Below are 15,316 nucleotides of genomic sequence, written 5' to 3'. Positions count from 1 at the left end.
GGACACCTCTGGGAGTCTCTGCTCTCACATCCCAAGAGTAGATCAGAAGCCAAAGCAAGACGGAACACGGTCTGGGGTTGAAACCCACAGGCTGCCATTTTTCTGATCAGGCTTGTTCTCTGAGGATTGTTAGGAAGCAGCGCTACCTGGGGAGAAAAGTGGCTGTGTTGATTCGTTTGTAATTCCAAAATGACGGCTGAGCAAAGACTGTGTGCCAGGTACTTGCTGGGCCCTTGGATGAGACTGGTAGCACCTCTGCTGTCTCGAGCTTGTTTGTCTATTGTTTAATTGTGGCTGCGGCGGGTCTTCATTGCGGTGAGGGCTTTTCTCCAGTGTGGCAAGCAGGGGCTCCTCTCTAGCGGTGGTGGCTTCTGGCGTTGTGGCCCGTGGGCTCTGTGGTGCGTGGGCTTCAGTAGTTGCAGCTGTCAGGCTCTAAAGCACAGACTCGGTAGTTGTGGCATACGGGCTTAGATGCTTCATGATACGTGGGGTCTTCCTGGGTCAGGCATTGAACCCATGTCTCCTGCATTGGCAGGTGGATTCTTTACCACTGAGCCACCAGGGAAGCCCCTGGAACTTAAGTTTGAGTGTGTGTGTGTGGGCGTGCTCAGTCATGGCCAACTCTTTGCAACCACATGGACTGTTTGCCACCAGGCTCCTCTGTCCGTGGAATTTCCCAGGCAAGAATACCGGAGTGAGTTGCCCTTTCCTCCTGCAAGGATCTTCCTGACCTAGGGATCAAACCCAGGTCTCCTGGCTTGCAGGCAGATTTTTTTTTTACCACTTGAGCCATCAGGGCAGCCCTAACTTTGAGTGGGGGAGCCAATAAATAAATTAGAAAGCTGATGAACAAGACCATGTCAGAGACAGGAAGAAAATAGAACAGGACCATGGGCTAGAAAGGGGATTGGATAGGGCGGGGGCTGCCTTAGGGAGAGCAGCACCATCTCTTTGAAGACGAGGAGCCAGGCTTGCAGGTCTCTGGGGGCAGAACGTGCCAGGCAGTTGCCCAGGTCCCGAGGTGGCCTTGAGCTCCACAGAATCACGGAGCCGCAAGTGGAGTGGTGTGCTGGGAGGGGGAAAGGAAGGGGAGAGAGGTCATCCTGGGACCAGATCACACAGGCTATGTTGGCTCCTGAAGGGAGCTAGCATGTATTCTCAGAGTGATAGGAAATTGTGGGGTGGTTTTAAGCATGATCTGATTTGTTTTTGTCGTGGGTGTTTTGTTCTGTTTTCCGGACACACCACACAGTGTGTGGTGTCCTAGATCCCTGACCAGGAATTGAACCCGGGGCCCCTGCAGTGGACGTGCAGAGTCCTAACCACTGGACCACTCGGAAATCCCCTAGTGATTTAAGCTGCTTTTTAAGGAGGACTGGCTGCTGAAAATGAAATGTGTGTGCTGGGGTGTGTTGGGGGCGGGTGCGTGACGGTGCAGAGTGGAAACACGGAGACCAATTACAGTTGTTGTCTCTGGGAGAGATGGTGGTGGCCTGGGCTAGGAGGCAGGGGCCATCTGGGAAGAAGAGGTCAGATTAGGGAGAGGTTTGGGAGGTGGAACCGTGGGAGCTTCTGATGAACTGGACATGTGTGTGAAAGAGCAAGAAGGCTCAAGGACTCCTAGGTTTGGGGCAGCTGGTTGAATGAAGGAACCATTTTCAAGATGGATGAAAATGAGGTTTGGGAAAAGTGAATTGATCATTCTGTTCGGGGCTCATTAAGGTTGAGATCCTTGTTAGATATGCAGGAAGAATAGTCACGTGGTCACTGGGCCCAGATGGAGAGGCCTGAATTGGAGATTAGAACAGTCAGGAGTCCAGTGTCCACACAGCACTGTTTACATTAGCCAAGACATGGAAGCAACCTAAATGTCCATTGACAGAGGACTGGATTAAGGAAAAAAAAAAAAAATATATATATATATATATATATGTCATATATAGGAGAAAGCAATGGCGCCCCACTCCAGTACTCTTGCCTGGAAAACCCCATGGACCGCGGAGCCTGGTGGGCTGCAGTCCATGGGGTCGCTAAGAGTCAGCACGACTGAGCAGCTTCACTTTCACTTTTCACTTTTCACTTTCATGCATTGGAGAAGGAAATGGCAACCTACTCCAGTGTTCTTGCCTGAAGAATCCCAGGGACAGGGGAGCCTGGTGGGCTGCCGTCTATGGGGTCACACAGAGTCGGACACGACTGAAGCGACTTAGCAGCATGTCATATATATATCATATGATATATATGTCACACACACACACACAATGGCAACCCACTCCAGTGTTCTTGCCTGAAGAATTCCATGAACAGAGGAGCCTGTCAGGCTACAGTTCATGCGGTCACAGGAGTCTGACATGACTTTGTAACTAAACCACCACACTCACCAGGGAATACTGCTCAGCCATAAAAAGAATGAACTAATGCCAGTTGCAGCCATATGGATGGACTTAGAGATTTTCATACTAAGTGAAGTGGAACCTTTGTTGTGATTCACTCTCTCTGTCATGACTGACTCTTTCGCGATCCCATAGGCTATAGCCCCCAGGCTCCTCTGTCCATGGGATTTTCTGGGCAAGAATATTGGAGTGGATTGCCATTTCCTCCTCCAAGGGATCTTCCCAACTTAGGGATCGAACCCATGTCTCCATGTCTCCTGCAGTGCAGGCGGATTCCTTATTGCTGAGCCACTGGGGAAGGCCAGAGTAAAGTCAAGAGAAAGACAAACATCATATGGTATCACTTACGTGGAATCTAAAAGGTAATCCAGATGCATTTATTCACCAGACAGAAACAGACTCATGAGCATAGAAAACAAGCTTGTGGTTACCAAAGGGGAAAGGGAGTGGGAAAAGATGAATTAGGAGTTTAGGATTAACGGGTACAAACTACTATATATAAAACAGACAAACAACAGGGCCCACTGTATAGCACAGAGAACTATATTTAATATTTTGCAATAAAACATAATGCAAAAGAATCTGGCAAAGATATATATATATATAACTGAATCACTTTGCTGTACACCTGAAACTAATACAACATTGTAAATCAACTATACTCCAGTAAAATAAATTAAATAGTTGGGAGTCACCAATGCAAGGATGAAATTTAGGGCCTTGGGCCTGAGTGGGACCACCTAGTGAGAGAACACAGGAAAATCAGGAGGCCCGGGACCCACCCAGCCAGTCAAGGAGCAGCAGGGAGCCTGGGCTGCTGTGAGAACAGGGAGCCTGGGCTGCTGTGAGAACAGGAAGCAGGGGGATAACCCGCCTAAGGACTGAGAACTTCCCAGTGTGTCTGGTCACCTGCTGGACCCTAAAACTGGTTGTCCAAACCAGGGCACCCTTGAGAGTGAGAGGAGGGCCCTGTGAGTGATGGACCAGGACAAGAACCAATCAGAATCATCCAGAGAACAAGGATGATGGTTATCATCCCAGTTACTGGCACTCTTGGCAGGGTGGGTTCATGTAGAGGAGAGGAGGCAAAGGCCAGCTGGAGGGAGGTGCAGCCTCCCAGAGTTTGCTGTGAAGCTGGATGGACAGACAGACTGTGGGGCACCCCAGGATAGACTGCTCCTCAGCAATAAGAAGGCATGAAACTCTTCACATCAGCAACATGGATGAATCTCGGAGATATTATGCTGGGGGAAAGAAACCAGACCCCCAGGCCCCATGGAGGTCATAGTGTGTGACTCCTTTTGTATAAAAATTCTAGAAAATGCAACCTAATCTGTAGTGACAGAAGGCTGGTGAGTGGTTGCCTAGGGGCGGGGTGGAAGGGAATTTGAAGGGGTATGAGGAAGCCTCCGGGTAATGATCATGGGTGTATATGTGTTAAAACTTAACAAGTTGTATTTGTTGTTCGGTTGCTCAGTTGTATCCAACTCTTTACGACCCCGTGGACTGCAGCACTACAGGCTTCCCTGTCCTCCAGTGTCTCCCGGATCTTCCTCAGACTTACGCCCGCTGAGTCGATGAAGCCATCCAACTATCTCATCCTCTGTTGCCCCCTTCTCCTCCTGCCCTTAGTCTTTCCCAGCATCCAGGTCTTTTCCAATGAGCCAGCTCTTTGCATGAGGTGGCCAAAGTATTGAAGCTTCAGCTTCAGCATCAGTCCTTCCAATGAATATTCAGGGTTGGTTTCCTTTAGGATTGACTGGTTTGATCTCCTTGCTGTCTAAATTGTGCTTTACTATTTATTTTTAAATGAAGTATTGTTGATTTACAGTGTTGTTTTAGTTTCAGGTGTAAAGCACAGTGGTTCAAATATATATATATATATATATATATACATATATATACATATAAAAGATTATATATGTTTGTATCCTTTTTCAGATTCTTTTCACTTACAGGTTATTACAAAATATTGAATGTAGTCCTCTGTGCTTTAAGTAGACCCTTGTTGGTTATCTATTTTATAGATAGTTGTGTGTATCTGCTAATCTCAAGCTCCGAATTTATCCTTCCGTCGCTCCTTTCCCGTTTGGTAAATGTAAGTTTGTTTTCTAAGTCTCTGGGTCTGTTTCTGTTTTGCAAATAAGTTCATGTGTGTCTTTTTTGTAGGTTCCACATGTGGGTGATATCATATGATATTTGTCTTTCTCTGTCTCACTTCACTTTGTATAATATTTTCTGGGTCCATCCATGTTGCTGCAAATGGCATCACTTCATTCTTTTTTATGACTAATATTCCATTATATATATACTTCTAGCACATCTTCTTTATCCATTAAGTTGTACACTTTAAATATGTCCAGTTTACTGCATGAGGTAGGTATTACATTCCTCAAGAGAGCTGTTGATTAAAACTGTTTTTGTGTAAAAAAAGAATGACCAAATAGGGCAGTAGTAGAAGGTGTGATTTGATTTTAAGTGTGAAGCATTGTGGCCTGATGTGGGGCACACGTGCTAGGGGAGGGGAAGAGAGAAGACCAGGCAGGGACCCTCTTATGAAGGTCATTTTCTGTCACGCTGAAAGTGAAAGTGAAAGTCGCTCAGTCGTGTCCGACTCTTTGCAACCCTATGGACTATACAGTCCATGGAATTCTCCAGGCCAGAATACTGGAGTGGGTAGCCTTTCTGTTCTCCAGAGGATCTTCCCAACCCAGGATCAAACCCAGGTCTCCCTCACTGCAGCTGGGTTCTTTACCAGGGGTTCAGAGTTCCTCTCACATGCCTGGCATCGTTCAGCTTCTGTGTGCAAAGAAACAATCTGGATTATCCATCACAAGTGAAGTGCCCACACTGCATCGTCTGGGCTCCCCTCTGATTGTGGCTGCAGTGAGTTGAGACAGTTTCTGGGCATGCCAACTGGGCACCACCCCCAGTGCCTCCAGGCTCTCAGCCTTGCTGCTTGGGTCCTTTCCCCAAAGCCACCAGAGGGCTCAACCTGTGGACATGGCAGGGCATCAGTGCCCCCTGGGGCAGCCGTCAGCCACAGGGAAGGGGGTCAGTGGATAAATGTCCAACCCCCCACCTTTGGAGGGACATTTCTGAGATTCTTTCTGCAGGTCGCTCACAGTGTCCTAGCTGGAGGGAGCCCCAGTTGCCCACAGCAGTGACCAGCCCGAAAACCTTTTTGCATTCTCACCTGCCCTACCTGACTCTCCCTCAAAGGAGCAGCTACCCATAAGCTACCTGCACTCAAATCCTTGTCTCAGGCTCTGCTTTCAGAGCCCCCAAAATATGGATCCCCTGGGACCTAGGATGTCTGCATTTTATGTGCCTGCCCAGCTTTTCTGGTGCAGGAGGCCCAGGACCCATGCTTTAAGGAACTATATGTGGCGAAAACACATGAAGGATTTCACAAAGGGACGTGATGGGGCCAGATCCAGCTCTTGTAGGAAATTAACTCTGGTGGCAATGTGAAGCTGAGGATGAAGGAGCAAGAGACAGGAAGCAGGCAGACCAATTAGCAGGCTATTACCCGTGTCCCAGAAGGAGGTAATGATGACGAAGATGGCGACGGAGGCTCCTCTTTGTGAAAGGCCTTTGATTTATAGCATATAGAACCCTTTGCGCCAGAATGAGACAGAGCCTGATTTAACAGCCCTAGTGCTGTGGTCTCAGAAAGCTCACGTTTTTAGCATCCCACATTCCTCTTTTTCATCTGCTAGTTTTTTTTGGAGGGCTGCCCTGGGTTTTCACTGATGCACAGTGGACTTTCTCTAGTTGTTGCAAGAGGGGGTGACACTCTAGCTGTGCGTGGGCTTCTCACTGCAGTGGCTTCCCTTGACGCAGAGCACAGGCTCTAGGCAGGCAGGCTTCAGTCCTTGTCCACATGGGCTTAGTTGCCCCACCATATGTGGAATCTTCCCAGATCGGGGATCAAACCCATGACCCTGGCATTGGCAGGCAGCTTCTTAAACAGTGCATCACCAGGGAAGTCCCTCATTGGCTGCTTTCAAAACTTGATACATCAGTGCAATGCGGCGCACCTTCATTTTGTGAAATTTTGTGTTTTTAGGACTTTGACATTGGGGCTAAGAACGTGAAGCTTTATGTCAACAAAAAACTCATCTTTGACGGCAAGTTAGACAAAGGAGGTGGCGAGGCCCCACAGAGCATCCTGGTGGGGCTGCAGGATGAGAGGATGGAAAAGAGCGATGCTGCCCTCTCGGAAGAAAGCGGAGGTGTCCGCAAGACGCCCGGAACCGAGGGGCATGAGGAGCTCCACGCCAGTCACTCGCAGCCAGCTGGAGCAGGAGAGGATGTGAAGGTTTCTTCACAAGGAAATTTATTTGTTGGAAGGATGAATTCTCCCAAAGGCGTGAAAGACAGTTTGTCCCAGTTAGAGGAGGAGCTCAGCATTTTAGCCGCCCCATCCTCGATGGGTGGCGAGCCCAGTGGTCCTCCCCACTCCTCCCCTGTGGAGTGCCCTCCTCCTCCTGACCAGGAGCTCTCGCTGCTCCAACAGCTGGAAAACCTCACGGGCAGAAAAGTCTCTGAGCCACCAGGGAAAACCCCATCCTGGTTACAACCTTCTCCCGTGGGGAAAGGCAGGAAGCCGGGAGGCCCGAAGTTGAAACCCCTCTGGCTGAGTCCAGAGAAGCCACTGGACTGGAGAGAAGAGCTTCCATCAGACAATGTCATTGGCAAGGGGCCTGGAGGGTCTGAGGCCAGGGATAAAGGCCCCCGACGTGAGCAAGGGCGGGTGAACAGCTGGAATGTCATTGCCGCTGAGAGAGCTCAGAGGACAACCCCCACAGTCCACGGTGATGACTTTGACATCTTTAACCAGCCCCCCAACAGGGAGCAGCCTGCCAGTGGGAGGAGGGGCCTGAGGAGGGATGCCCTCAGTCTCAGTCATGGTGACGGCCAGCCAGCCAGCAGAGGTAAGTTCCAGAATCCATCTGACTCACTGGGTCTATCTCACTGGAGCCAGGGGCGCCAACTGTCATGAAGCTGTATTACTCCCTGGACCTCAGTTCCCCCAACTGCAAAACAAGAAGGTTCTTCTCAACCAAGGGTCACAGATTCCCTGTCTCAGGGGCCACAGGGGCAGTAGCAGTGAGTGAAGTGGGCAAGGCACCCTTCGCCCGTGAAACCCACAGGCGTGTTTGTCACTGGCTCCAAGATATGTTCCTTTGTCCATTTTTCTTGCCGACCATGGCTTTTCCAATCTAGTCTGTTATCTAACCTCTGATAAAGACTTTTGGTCTCTAATTACCTCACTTTATTCTTAACTGTACTGTTAGGGAAATAATGCAAGTGTGATGATAAATAGCAATTGATTCTTGCCTGGGAGTTGGAAGTACTATAGGGAGTGGTGAGGACTGTGGCAAACTGGAGAGCACAGACCCATCGAAAGGGGGCTTTTTGGCATTCAGAAATACAAGCCCAGGGCTTCCCTGGTGGCCCAGTGGTTGAGAATCTGCCTTGCCATGCAAGGGACATGGGTTTGATTCCTGGTCAGGGAACTAAGATCCCACATGACACAGAGCAACTAAGCCTGTGGGCTGCAACGAAAGCTCCCACATAATGCAGCTAAGACTGAAAGGCAGCCAAATAAACAAATATTAAAAGAAAAAGAAATATAAGGCCCTTGGGCTAGATCTCCCTTTTCCTTTTATCAAGATAAATCAAAATTGTAGAATATTCTTATTTTTCAACATTGACCACTGATGGAGATTATTTTTAAACCACTGTGTGGGTCAAAAAAAAAAAATACACATCTGGCAGCAGGATTCACCTGCTTTGTGAACTTTGCAGTAGATTATCTCTGAGAGATCTGAAAGGAGATGGGTTTCTGAATATTTGCACTCAGATTTGGCTCCCAGGACAGAATGTAGCAGAGCAACACGAGTCAAACCACTTGAATTCAGACTCTGCTACTTGCAGACCTGAGACTTCTCGCCTGGGTCCTGTAGAGCTGGACACTTGCGCTTTCGGAGCCTCAGCATCTTCATCTGTGAAATGGGAATGAACTCCCACAACTGGCCCTCCCCCGACAGCATTGTGAGAAATGAATGAGACGATGGCTTCAAGATAGTGACCAGAGCCTGGCATGTGGAATGTGCTCCAGAAGCGGGGGCCATTATTTCAACACTAGCTTCTACATCCTTTATTGTCCACAAAGCTCCTGGACCTACCGAGACAGGGTTCACCTCGAGATCCTCTGGGTTTATCCCCACTCTGTACCACATAGAAGCACAAGCCCTGAAATCAAACGTTTATCCTGGTTCCCCACTGCCAGCCCAGACTGTGGGCAAGTTCTGAAATCCCTCTGAGCCTCCATATCCTCATGTGGAAGGAGGCAGATAATACCCAACTCATGGTGGGTTAGAAGCCGGGAGGATCAAATGAGATCATACAGGGGCAGCATTCGGCACTGAGCCTGGCATATAAGAACACCCAACAGATGTTCGCTGCTGCTGTCTGCTATTATTGTCGGCGGCAGCAGCAGCATGCGCACTCTGTGATGCAGCGGCAGCAGCATGGGATGGTGGTTTAGCTGTATGCAAAACCCATGCATATATTTTTAGTGAATTACGTTAGCACCTGCACCATTCTTATTTAGTGGACAGACCCCAAAGGTCTGCATTTAGCCAGAGTTACACTTAGAAATGTGGAGAGTTTGTGGTCTCTTTCAGACCCTCAGTGTCACTTGGGGCAGAGCAGTCCCCTCAGACTCTTGAGTGCCTTTCCATGGTGAGAGATGGCTTCCTTCTCCCAGGCAGAGCTTCTGTTTCTGACTCCCCAGCCTTACAGACTGTGCTGCCCATCCCGCCAAGACTTAACCCTGAGACTGTGTCTCAGGGAGGAGTGCAGAGTGGAAGAAAAGGACCAAGAAGCTCTTTGGGGGCAGATGCTGTGTCTTATTTGTGTTGGGATCCCCAGGACCTCGGGCTTCCTAGGTAGCACTAATGGTAAAGAACCCACCTGCCAATGCAGGAGGCATAATGAGACACAGGTTCAATCCCTGGGTCCAGAAGATCCCGTGGAGGAGGGCGTGGCAATACACTCTGGTATTCTTGCCTGGAGAATCACATGGACAGAGGAGCTTGGTGAGCTCTACTCCAGGGTGTCACAAAGAGTTGGAAACTACTGAAACGACTTAGCACACACACACCCCGGGACCCAGGTGCCTGACTCATGGCGGGTCTCCTGCAGTGTGTGGGAGGAATGATGATAAAAAAGAATTGCAATGGCTAGATGCATGGCATGTTTGCAGTAAACCAGGCTGGGCATCTGTGCATATTACTCAAACGGGCTCATTTAATTCTCATATCAGCGCCATTTTACAGATAAAAAAAATGTGGGGATTTCCCTGGTGGCCCAGTGGTTAAGAATCCACCCACCAATGCAGAGGACATGGGTTCGATCCCTGCTCTGGGAAGATTCCACATGTCGCAGGGCAACTAAGCCTGTGCACCAGAACTACTGGAGCCTGTGAGTCGCGACAAGAGAAGTCACTGCAATGAGAAGCCTGCACCCTGCGACCAGAGAGCATCCCTCATTCGCCATTAGCTAGTCACTGCAATGAGAAGCCTGCACCCTGCGACCAGAGAGCATCCCTCATTCGCCAAAGCCCATGCACAGCAATGAAGACCCAGTGCAGCCAAAAATGAATTAATGAATTAAAAAAAGAAAATGTGAGGTAAGAAAGCAGGGTAAGATGGAAGGTTCAAAATGGTGGCATATGAAGATCCCACTCACTTCCTCCCATGCACGCAACAAAACTACAATTGCATGTGAAATAATTCCCCCTGAAAAGGACCTGAAAGCTGGATGAACAAAGTCTCCACAGTAAAGGGTAAAAGGACAGCATCAAGGTGGGTAAGGGAGGCACAGAGATGATCTCACTAAGGAAAAAAACCACACCCCAACCATGACATTCTGCAGATGCGAGGATTACACAGGTACTGTTACTTTCTCTGAGGATTAAGGAATTTGAGCATTAGGCACCCCAATTCTTGGATCCTGCACATGAGAGATGAGCCCCCCAAACATCTGGCTTTAAAAACCAATGAAGAATACACCCCAAACTATGGAACTGCAGAGAATGGAAAGCTAGTTTTTAAAGGGCTCACTCACAGATTCACTCAACCTGAAAACCAGCACAAAAACACTGGGTTAAAACATGCATGGACCATAAGTGAGTGGGACCCACATATTAATCTCCAAGCATCTGCTGGACCCATTTTGCACGCTCCCTGGGAACTGAGAAACCAGAGGGAGCCATTTTTGCAATTTCAGGCTACTTTGCTGATCCCAGTGCCTATGGGTGTCATTTTGGAATTCTCCCTCTAGTCTGAGCACCAGTAGGCACACCCCACTTAGAACCCTACCCACCCCTGCACCTCAGCCAGGCCTCACAGCTGACTAGGTGATAAACCCTGCCCACTAGAACTCAGCAGCCATCGGGCCAGCATTGCTGTATTTCCAGGGGTTAGCCCTGCCCCCAGTGCACAGCAGCACCCATGACCCTGCCACAACAAGAGCATGCATGCAACCCGTAAGGGGACACCCTTTGAGCACTTGGCTCTGGTTGCCAGGCAGAATTGCATTTCTGAGCCCTACAGGATATCTCTTACATAAGACCACTCCTTCAAGGCCAAGAGAGCTGATTTACCTAACATATAGAAACAAACACTGAGAATTAGGCAAAATGGGGAAACAGGAATATATTCCTATCAAAAGAACAAGACAAAACTACCAAAAAAGAACTAAACAAAACAAAGATAATAATCTACCTGGTAGAAAGTTCAAAATAATGGTCAGATGATGCTCACAGAAATTGGAAGAAGAATGGACAAACCCAGTGAGAACCTCAACAAAGAGATAGAAAATGTAAGAAATTATCAAGCAGAAATTATAACTGAACTGAGAAATGCGCTAGCGGGGTTCAACAGCGTATTGGATGAGGCAGAAGAACAAATCAGCAGGCTGGAAGACACAGCAATAGCATCACCCAGGGACAGAGCAGCACAAGAAAAAAGGAATGTTAAAAAATAAAGAGATTTTAAGGGAGCTTTGGAACCTCAAGAAGAATAACATTCATATTATAGGCTCCCAGAGGAAGAGAAAGGACATGAAAAATTATTTGAAGGAAAAGTGGCTGAAAACTCCCCTGGGGAAGGAAACAGACATCCAGATCCAGGAAGCCCAGAGAACTCTGAATAAGAAGAACCCAGACAGACACACACTAGCCTGTACACCGCAACTACTGAGCCTGCACGCTAGTGCCCTCGAACCACAACCACTGAGCCCACGTTCCCTAAAGCATGTGCTTGGCAACAAGAGAAGCTGCTGCAGTGAGAAGTCCGTACACGGCAACTGGAGAAAACCTGTGCACAGCAACATAAATAAATAGAATTTTTAAAAGAAAGAAAGAAATATGACATACCAAAATCTATGAGATATAGTAAAAGTGGTTCCAGGAGGGAAGTTCATGGCACTACAGGTTTGCCTCAAGAAATAAAAATCCCCAATAAACAACCTAATGTTACACCTAAAGGAACTAGAAAAAGAAGAACAAATGAAGCCCAAAATTAGTAGATGAAGGAAATAATAAAGATCAAAGCAGAAATAAATGAAGTAGAGACTAAAATAAAATAGAAAAAAAAAATTAGTGAAACTAAGAGCTGATTCTTTGAAAAGACAAATGAAGTTGGGAAACGTTTAGCTAGACTAACCAAGAAAAAAAGAGAGAGAGAGAGAGAGCTCAAATAAATAAAATCAGAAATGAAAGAGAAGTTACAACTAATACCACAGAGATACAAAAAGATCATAAGAGACTACTATGAACAATTATACACATAAATTGGACAACCTAGAAGAAATGAACAAATTCCTAGAAACAATCTTCTAAGACTGAATCATGAAGAAATAGAAGAGTTAAATAGACCAATTACTAGTAAGGAGATTGAAACAGTAATCAAAAAATCTTCCAACAAACAAAATACCAGGACCAGATAACTTCACTGGTGAAGTCTATAAAACATTCAAAGAAGGTTTAATATCTAGTCTTCTCAAACACTTTTAAAAAACTGAAGGGGAGGGAAAACTTTGAAACATTTTATGAAGTCAGCATTATCCTGATAGCAAAACTAGACAAGTACAGCACGAAAGAAAGAAAGGAAGGAAGGAAGAAAGAAAATCACAGGCCAGTATCACTGATGAATATATGTGCAGGAATTCTCAACAAATTAGCAAACCTAATCCAACAGTACATTAAAAGGCTCACACACCATGACTAAGTAGGGGTTTTTGAATCATAACAAACTGTGGAAAATTCTTAAAGAGATGGGCATACCAGACCACCTTACCTGCCTCCTGAGAAATCTGTATGCAGGTCAAGAGGCAACAGTTAGAACTGGACATAGAACCACAGACTGGTTTCAAATAAGGAAAGGAGTATGTCAAGGTTGTATATTGTCACACTGCTTATTTAACTTATATGCAGAATACATCATGAGAAATGCCAGGCTGGATGAAGCACAAGGTGGAATCAAGATTGCCAGGAGAAATATCAATAATCTCAGATATGCAGATGACACCACCCTTTTGGCAAAATGCAAAGAAGAACTAACAAGCCTCTTGATGAAAGTGAAAGAGGAGAGTGAAAAAGTTGGCTTAAAACTCAACATTCAGAAAACAAAGATCATGGCATCTGGTCCCATCACTTCATGGCAAACAGATGGGGAAACAGTGGAAACAGTGAGAGACTTTATTTTGGGGGGCTCCAAATCACTGCAGATGGTGACTGCAGCCATGAAATTAAAAGACACTTGCTGCTTGGAAGAAAAGCTATGACAAACCTAGACAGCATATTAAAAAGCAGAGACATTACTTTGCCAACAAAGGTCCGTCTAGTCAAAGCTATGGTTTTTCCAGTAGTCACGTATGGATGTGAGAGATAAAGAAAGATAAAGAAAGCTGAGTGCTGAAGAATTGATGCTTTTGAAGTGTGGTGTTGGAGAAGACTCTTGAGAGTCTCTTGGACTGCAAGGAGAACCAACCTGTGCATCCTAAGGGAAAACAGTCCTGAATATTCATTGGAAGGACTGATGCTGAAGCTGAAACGCCAATACTTTGGCCACTTGATTTGAAGAACTGATTCATTAGAAAAGACCCTGTTTCTGGGCAAGATTGAAGGCAGGAGGAGAAGAGGGTGACAGAGGATGAGATGATTGGATGGCATCACCAACTCAATGGACATGAGTTTGAGCAAGTTCCGGGAGTTGGTGATGGACTGGGAAGCCTGGTGTGCTATAGTCCGTGGGGTTGCAAAGAGTCAGACACTACTGAGTAACTGAACTGAACCGAACTGAACTGAATTCCAGGGATGCAAAGATGATTCAATATCCACAAATTAATCAATGTGATATAACAGAATGAAAGATAAAAATCATATGATTATCTCAGTAGATGTAAAAAAAATTGCTTTTGACAAAATTCAACATTTACTTAGGATAAAATTTCTCAACAAGATTGATATAGAGGGAACATAGCTCAATATAATAAAGACCATATATGAAAAGCTCACAGCTAACATTATACTCAGTGGTGAAAAGCTGAAAATATTTCCTCTAAGAGATCAGAAACAAGACAAGGATATACTCTCACTGCTTTCATTCAACACTGGAAGTCCTAGCCATAGCAATTAGGCAAGAAAGAGAAAAACATCATCCAAATCAGAACAGAAGAAATAAAAACTGTCACTCTTTGCAGAGGACATGATACTACGTATTGAAATAGAAAACCCTAAAGACTTTATCAAAAAATTGCTATAACTAATAAATGAATTCAGTAAAACTGCAGGATGCAAAGTCTAATATACAGAAATATGTGACATTTCTATATGCTAATAACAAACTAGCAGAAAGAGAAATAAAGAAAATAATCCCACTTATAATGGCATCAAAAAAGACGAAATACTTAAGAATAAATTTAATGAAGGAGGTGAAAGACACTGATGAAAGAAATTAAAGAAGACATAGACACACAAATGGAAGATATTCCTTGCTCATGGGTTTGAAGAACTAATATTCTTAAAATGTCCATACTACTCAAAGCAATCTATAGATTTAATGCAATCCTTATCAAAATTCCAATGGCATATTTCAAGAACTAGAAGAAATAATTCTAAAACGTGTATGGAGCCACAAAAGATTCCAAATAGTCAAAATAATCTTGAGAAAGAAGAACAAAGCTGGACGTATCATGCTCCCTAGTTTTAAGTTACACTACAAAGCTATAATAATCAAAACAGTATGATACTGATACAAAAAGAGCCACACAAATCAATGGAATACAATTGAGAGCCCAGAAATAGACCCATGCATATATGGACTATTTGTTAATCAATGACAAAGGAGTAAAGATACAGAATGGGGAAAGGACGGTCTCTGCAATAAATAATGTTGGGAAAACTGGACAGCCACATGCAAAAGGATAGAACTAGGCCACTATATTACGCCATACACAAAAATCAACTCAAAATGGATTAAAGACCCGATTTATTTAAGACCCGAAACCATAAAATTCCTAGAAGAAAATGCAGGCAGTAATCTCAATGACACCAGCCTTAGAGATGTTTTTGTGGCTCTGACTCCAAAGACAAGAGAAACAAAAGCAAAAATAAATAAATGGGACTACATCAATCAACAAAGCTTACATACAGTAAAGGAAACCATCATCAAGATGAAAAGGCAATCTGTTGAATAAGAGTTGATATTTGCACATCATATATGTTTTAAGGGGTTAATATCCAGAATATATAAAGGACTCATACAACTCAACAACAAAAACAACAAAAAACAGGTTTAAAAATGGGAAGAGGGCCTAAATAGACATTTTTCCAAAGAAGACAT

The 15,316-nt window shown here is 45.5% G+C and overlaps 1 protein-coding gene across 1 annotated transcript in view; it reads left to right on the top strand.

Moving 5' to 3' along the window:
- KATNIP (katanin interacting protein) overlaps positions 1–15,316 on the top strand; it is a 177,381-nt gene that overhangs the window by 123,782 nt on the left and 38,283 nt on the right. Inside the window, exon 14 of the mRNA XM_052635696.1 lies at positions 6,466–7,333. Within this exon, the coding sequence (XP_052491656.1) occupies positions 6,466–7,333 (868 nt within the window). The remainder of the gene's footprint in view (positions 1–6,465; positions 7,334–15,316) is intronic.

The sequence above is a fragment of the Budorcas taxicolor genome, chromosome 2 (assembly GCF_023091745.1).
Source record: "Budorcas taxicolor isolate Tak-1 chromosome 2, Takin1.1, whole genome shotgun sequence".
NCBI classification, from domain to species: Eukaryota; Metazoa; Chordata; class Mammalia; order Artiodactyla; family Bovidae; genus Budorcas; species Budorcas taxicolor.
Note: the sequence above shows the minus strand (reverse complement) of the source record. Positions and strands in the feature narration are given on the sequence as shown.